The following is a 7,139-nucleotide window of genomic DNA, read 5'->3' as shown; positions in this document are numbered from 1 at the left end:
TTTGCGATCGAAACACTAATCCTGGAGATGAAACTTCAGATATTGTCATAGTCTCGGGGCTGCATGCAATCAATGAGTCAACAAATCAAACAACAAACAAACGTGGTTACCGTTGGATAGATATCGAGTGATATCTGATGAGTGTCAAGACGCATGGTACGAGTGATAATTTATGACCAGGATATATCTTTATCCGCCCCATGCTCGAATGCTTCTGGCACCTCATCGGAATACGGCAGTAAACCTCCGGACTTAGCCGCCAGAGATAATCTACAATGGTGATCTACATTATACGTGAAGCGCACTAATAAACCGATGTCAAAAAGCTATTTTTAAAAGGCCAGGTTACAAGAATTAAACCAGAAAAACACGCATAATCCCTCTAGATCCATCCCGAGAAAAACAATTTCTGTCTACTCTCCCTACAACTGATTCGCTGTGTTGAAGTCCTCTAGGGCCTCTTTAACACGAGCGGACATGGTCTTTTCACCTTCGCGAACCCAGACTCGAGGGCTAGTAATTGCTCAGTTAGTTCAAGCGCATGTTAGAAAGATGGAGTTTTATCACTTACTCAAAGTATTTCTTGTTTGGCTTGTCATCGCCATCAGGATTGCCAACTTGCTTCATGATGTAGTCGGTTTTGCTCACTAGGCAGCTAGTCAGAAATCACCTACTCAAGGCAGAGTTGGGCCAGGCTACTTACAAACAAAGTCACGAATACCAGTGAGATAGGCATACTGCAGGTCGGTATCTAAATTGACCTTCACCACGCCGTTCTCAATGCCCTGCTTGAATTCATCCTTTGAGCTGCCAGAGCCACCATGGAAGACCAAAAACAGAGGTTTCGACTCGCTGGAGTTGATCTTCTCTTTTGTGTACGCTTGATGCTTACCAAGCAGCTCGGGGTGAAGCTTAACATTACCAGGTTTATAAACACCATGGACGTTTCCGAAAGCGGCGGCAATGGAGAAGTAGGGTGAGACTGAGGAGAGGGCAGCATAGACATCATAGATATCCTCGGGCTGCGTATAGAGGGAGCTGTTGTCAACGCCAGTATTATCTACACCATCCTCCTCACCGCCGGTGATACCGATCTCCATCTCTAGCCATTGCTTCATCGGTGCTGCCCGCTCAAGGTATTTCTTAGTTGTGGCAATGTTGTGCTCCTTGTCCTCCTCGCTCAGGTCGATCATATGGGAACTGAACAAAGGCTCACCATGCTCGGCGAAGTACTTCTCGTCGGCGTCAAGCATACCGTCCAGCCATGGTAGCAGTTTCTTTGCGCAATGATCTGTATGGAGAACGACGGGGATCCCGTATGCTGGGGCAATACTACGGATGTAATGAGCGGCGGAGATGGCACCGGAAATTGACGCAAATTGGTCAGTGTTGGAAACACCCTTTCCAGCGAAGTAGGCAGACCCTCCTTGGGACATCTGGATGATAATCGGTGATTTGGCATCACGAGCGGCCTCCAGGGACGCAACGACGGTTGAGGAGGATGTGACATTCTATACCTGTGATCAGAAACCAAAATCATCCTCGGTATATCACTTGTATAAAATACATACAATGGCGGGAATGGCGAACTTGTGCTCTTTAGCATATTTGAAAAGCTATATATCGCCCAAAAGCAATTTATCAGTATACCAGTAATTGAACTCCGATAGAAGCTTAAAAATTAAAGGTTTAGGTCTAACAATTAGTAACTTACGTTCAAGACATCGTCGCCAACGATGACACCCTTCTTCCTGGTCAAAATATCAAGAACACCCATTTTTGCGAACTTTTATGGTCTAGAGGTTATTTCTGTACTTGGTTAGCTTTATAATTCATCCTAGAGCTCGAGCTCCTGGCTAGTAGTAAACAATAAAAGGACTACTGATAAGACATGTACCCCACTATTTACAGGGGAGGCAAGAAGCAAGCTGCAAGTAACGCAACGCAATGCAAGAAGATCAAACTTACATATGTCGGAAGTAGATTGCTGGTGATTTCGCTCCTCAGAACTGATAATCAAAAATCAAACCAAATTATCACAGAGAAGGAGGGAAGAAGGGGAAGCTTAAATATGAAGCTACCTACGGAACTAAATGCAACTCGGAAGCTTAAACGAGGAACCCTACGGAAGTCAACTGACAGTTCCCTCAGCCTCACTGACACTGAGCAGGGAAACTGTGACGAAACGATTTCCGGTTGCACCCGCGCAACCTCCGTTCTCTAACCTCGGAAGAGAGATAGACCCCCCACTGCCCTAGGCCTTCCGGGCAAGTGTGGACCTACAACTATAGAAAGTCACTCGTCTACCGAGAAAAACATCCCAACCCCGATCCTTGCTCGCATCATGTTAACCGAGTGCATGCGGAGGTAACCCCATCTGGCTTCCCCACTTGCAACAGAGGTTCTAGAAGCAACACAAAGCGTTAATTCTAGACTAGCTCCCGAAGGTGTTTCCGACTGCACGACGTTTACTTCAAATTCATATGCTCTCCCTCCGGGATTAAATAACCCGTAGCTAATTCAAACCCCAGTCTTGCGGGTCGAATTTATTCGATAAGACGATAGAATACCAAATTTTCCTTATAAAGAGGTCCTCGCATTATCATTGGTCCGAGAACGCAACGCTCATACCGAAGTGTATCTTTGAACACGATATATAAAGGCATATACTGATAAGATTCCAGTCTGGGATTAGTGTGAGCAAGATAATCGCTTCGCTATCAACAATTGAGGCATAACTAGATGTAGCACCTGTACGCTCCGAAACCTCAAGGCTCATGGAAAATCACTCGACATGTCACCGCAAGCAGTAAAAAAATTTCAAAATTATACCTAGAACGCATTTACCTCTATATGCTACGCCTTCACTAAAATATCGCTAGATGTAAACCAAACTTTGTCGGGAGAAAAAAAATAAAAGAAAAAAGAAAAACCAAATTCAGATGCAAAAATAGGGTATGACATGCACATAATCAACTTATAAATATAAGCATCAGTCCAAAAAAGGCAACAAAATAGGCGTGTATAAAGTGAGCATCAACGAACGAAAGACACAACACAGACAAGAAGAAAAAGGAGTGCTACTTTCTTGCTACCAAAACACAAGTTCTTCCATTCATGATTGATGAAAATCGCTGTAGAGGCGTACACACAGATTAATAGAAGAGAGTTTATATAAAGTCAACGATTGACAAAAGGAAACATTATCATAGCTAATCGAACACCATCTGCCGCCCTCCACTGTCTTCGATACTCTCAATCAACCTACACATTCCAACGGGCAGACCCGCGCATAAATCGAAACTTAAAATCCGAATGGGTTGTCCGGAGCTAAAAACAAAATACCTTAGTTAGTAAATGTACCCGATGATGTTAATTCCAGAAAATAAACGGTAATAACATACTAGCTTTAGTCAAATCTGCCCTTCCTGTCGGTTGTGGCACTAGCTTTTTCGCTGAATTAACCCCGAATTTCACATTAGGCGGAGGTCCTGTTGGTTGTGCAACTAGGGGCCTAGCCCCTGTAAATTGTTGAGCACCAGTTGCATTGGGTACCAATGGCGGTGGCAAGAGTGAATTAACGCTCATGCCTCTTCCAGTGTTCATAGTAGGCTGCGCAGACATATAGCCAAGTTGTTGCTGTTGGCCGAAGCTCTGCAATTGTCCCGTTGGTTGATTGATGAGTGGGGCTTGTAATGGATTATGTGGCATAGGCTGCTGAATCCCGCCTGTGGCATGACTGACCATATTCATGTATGGCATTCCTGTGTTTTGAGGTATCATGCCATTGTTCATGTTCTGGTACATTTGCCCCGTAGATTGCATTGCCATAGGGGCCGTCATGCCCATGTTTTGGAATTGCATTGGCTGTGCTCCCATTTGTCCGTAACTGGACACCATACCAGGCTGACCCGTGAACGAGGGTGTGAGTGGAGGCAAGGTCATGCCAGGGGTGAAGTTCTGGGGCGCCGATCCTGGCCTTTGCGGAGGAGGGGGTATTGATAACCCGCTTGTGCCTGTCATAGTTGGTGCCATAGGTCGTTGCCTTCCCATTGTGTACTGGTTCTGGGGCTGATTGATTCCCGTGAACTGGTTTCCAAACTGGTTGGGGATGGGGGGAGCCAATGGAATGTTACCAGCTCCATAATTGATCCCAGTGGCCTGGCTAGTCATAAATGACGGGGGAGGTTGCGTTACTGGAGGCTGTTGGATTTGTGGGGTGGGTTGAACAGGGGCAGGCTGAACAGGAACAGGTTGAGGAGGAGGACTTGCGATAGTTGGTTGTAATGGAGGGGTAGTCAATGATAGCAAGTCGCCCATGGCCCCAGTAGGCGCTGGTTGTTGTACAGGGGCTGGCTGCGTTGCTGGGGAGGCTACACGAGGGGGCTGTGGAGGAGGTGCGGGTGATTCTGGCTTCAAAGTAGTCGGCTTTGGTGCCCATGCGTCATCATCAAAACCACCAGCCACCTTTTCAGCAGGTTGAGCAGGAGGTGGGGTCTGAGAAGCAGGTGCCGGAGAGGCCCTTGGTGATTTTGAATCGCTCTTTTGTTTGAAAGCTTCCGGGTCCACCGAACCTGGTGTCTGCACCGCCGGGGCTGGTCTTCCTTTTCGTGTATTATTCTTCAAGGCACCACCAGGGCCTGAAAACAATCCTGTGCCCTCTTCCCTGTCTTCGTCAAAGTGTGCGACACTCTTCTTTTTTCTTCCATACTTCTCATCCAGCTTTTTGTTTACCCGTAAAATATCACCCTCTTTCAGCCCAAGCATTCTCATGACTTCCGGCTGGATGTCTTCCAAAACTGATTCGTCCATACTATCCCTTTCGAAGGCCGTTGCGTACCGCTGAACATTGTTTACATCCACACCACAACTCAGGAAGAATTCAAACCAGTCGTAGCCTCCGTTTGTTTGTTTCGTTGGGGAAGTAGAAGATGGAAGCGAAGGCGATGCGGATGATGCTGGCGCAGATTTACTTGTCTCAAAACTAATACCAGTTTGTGGCTTCCGATTCTTCGCCGTGAAGGCACTCACGGGTTTAACCTCATCCAAAGAGATGCCGGTTTTTCTTTCCACATATTCTAAATCTTCTAGTGACATCTTACCCACAGGTACTGCAATTTTAACTCCATTACTTTTGTGAAGGTTTATCTTGCCATCGTTGTATCCAATAAATTGCGCCTCAACTTTAAAGTTCCCTGTGCGATCGGTCCACTGGCGGACCTGAGAACTATCTGGCTCTGTGATTGTAGCTGTCAGCAGGACTGCACCCCAAGCCTCAGACTTTCTGTAACGTGAACGAGATGGTTGAAGCCTACTCTGTTTTCCGGACGTGGCTTGTGTCCTATCAGAGACTGTGGTACTGTCTGGCCTACTCCTCCTGCCTTCTGGCCTGTGTTGGTTTCCGGCCAAACTGCTCGTCCTAGTAGGTATCCCAGTACTTCGTCCTCCATTCCCACTGCTTGAGTGCTGCGACCTAACTCTATCTCGAGGGTCGGCTGGAGAGGCCATGATCCCCGGGGTGATAGCCGTGTTTCTTCCCCTTTCGATGTAACTAGCTGGTACTACCCCTCGTTCCCCGTTAACTCTCCGCTCGACTAGCCACCATTCCTCGCTAGTAGCGTCAATGATAATAACTTCATCGCCAACAATTACCGAAACTTCGTCATCACCCTTTGCCTGAAAATCATAAAGAATAGTTCCGATGTCTTTCTTCCTTCCACCTGTCGCCGCTGCGACGACTTCATCGAGGCCGGCCTGTTTATACGCGCCTCGAATTTCTGAAAGTGCATTGATAATATCCTCTGCTGCATCTTTAGAACCAGCATGGAGATCTAAATTGCGAGTTGGTTGTTCCAAATCGATAAAAACATGTTTTCCTTCTGAGTTATAACCCTTAAGGTGCTGTACAGACCACTCCTCTCTTGGACGGCTGCTCTTATCGGGCAAGAGAATAACACGAGTAGCCCCGATTCCAAATGTGGCAGCTCGCTTCTTCTTCTTCTCATCAACCTCTTGAACTGGATATGTCTGGAATCCTGGAGGAATTGCATATGTGTCATCAGCGCTATGTGTATTCTCCCCTGTATATCTGGGCTGACCGGGACGCCGGATGGGAAGCGAGGGTCCATCGGATTCAGAATCCGAATGCGCAAAGGTAGGCGCTGGCTTCGATCTACGTCCCGAGCCGCGGTCATGATGTCGCTCGGAAGCTGACTCTCGCGGCGGTGCCGCCAGTGTTGGTGAAGCCAAAGGGGATCTGTTAGAAGATACGGAGTGTTGATTTGGCCTATGCTGCATAATACTGGCAAGATTGGCAGAAGGAAGCTCGCGAGGGCGTGAATCTTCTGATACAGGTCTAGGAGGAGTAGGGGGTGGTGGTGAATCCTCTCTTGGGGGAGCGGAAAACGCAACATGCTTAACTATTGCAGCTGCTGCAGCTACCGGGGCGTGCTCAGATGCAGGTGATGGCGCGGTATCTTCTACACCATGTGCATCGTCCGCATCGTGTCCCTCTAGCTTCTCGATGTAGTTTGCCGGAGCGAACCCATATTCACCATTACGACCCACGAGACACCAGTCTGGATCCGTAGCGTCATATACATCCAGAATTACATCCTCGTCGAAGGATATCTCTTCCTCTGTTTGTCGAGCATATTCGTATAGCGCCTTGTATTTCCCGACAGGTTTGGTCTATCATGGGCAGAAGCTTAGCTCTATAGACTTCGATAATGTGGAGATTTCCTCAAAGAACCCCTCTCGGCGGACATGATGTCCAAGTGCACAAGAAAGCTCACCTCCTCAATATAAGTGGCAGGCACAAGGCCGACGGGCTCATCATCATCAGAGTTGTTGACCTTCTTCTTTACTTTCCACCAATCATCGTCAGATCTCTCCAGGACATAGAGAAGGTCACCTTCTTCTAGGGCCAACTCCCCTTCTCCCTGGGGAGTGTACGCGTAACTAGCAGTATACACTCCCAAGAATGGAGACGCCATGATACTCTACTGTAAACGAGGAAAGAGAAGGTAGGGAAAAAAAAGTAAGGGTGATGGCGATGGACGAAGCAGTAGGGAACTTGAGAGGGGATGGAAGATGTTGTGTGTGTGGTTGATGCCCAACTTTGACGTTTAGCTTTCCGG

General features: G+C 47.4%; 2 protein-coding genes across 2 annotated transcripts; both read right to left on the bottom strand.

Annotated features, from left to right (window-relative positions):
* Nucleotides 1–422: 422 nt before the first annotated feature.
* LAJ45_10917 (uncharacterized protein) lies at nucleotides 423–1,777 on the bottom strand (the record flags this gene model as incomplete). The annotated part of the gene is made up of 5 exons (XM_046120432.1): nucleotides 423–513; nucleotides 572–647; nucleotides 704–1,511; nucleotides 1,572–1,616; nucleotides 1,715–1,777. 5 exons carry the CDS (start codon nucleotides 1,775–1,777, stop codon nucleotides 423–425), a joined length of 1,083 nt encoding a protein of 360 aa, XP_045966441.1.
* A 1,527-nt stretch (nucleotides 1,778–3,304) lies between these two features.
* LAJ45_10916 (uncharacterized protein) lies at nucleotides 3,305–6,995 on the bottom strand (the record flags this gene model as incomplete). The annotated part of the gene is made up of 4 exons (XM_046120431.1): nucleotides 3,305–3,330; nucleotides 3,405–5,237; nucleotides 5,316–6,690; nucleotides 6,795–6,995. 4 exons carry the CDS (start codon nucleotides 6,993–6,995, stop codon nucleotides 3,305–3,307), a joined length of 3,435 nt encoding a protein of 1,144 aa, XP_045966440.1.
* Nucleotides 6,996–7,139: the final 144 nt, after the last annotated feature.

Source organism: Morchella importuna (assembly GCF_003444635.1).
Source record: "Morchella importuna strain M04M26 chromosome Unknown Morimp01GS052, whole genome shotgun sequence".
Lineage (NCBI taxonomy): Eukaryota > Fungi > Ascomycota > Pezizomycetes > Pezizales > Morchellaceae > Morchella > Morchella importuna.
Note: the sequence above shows the minus strand (reverse complement) of the source record. Positions and strands in the feature narration are given on the sequence as shown.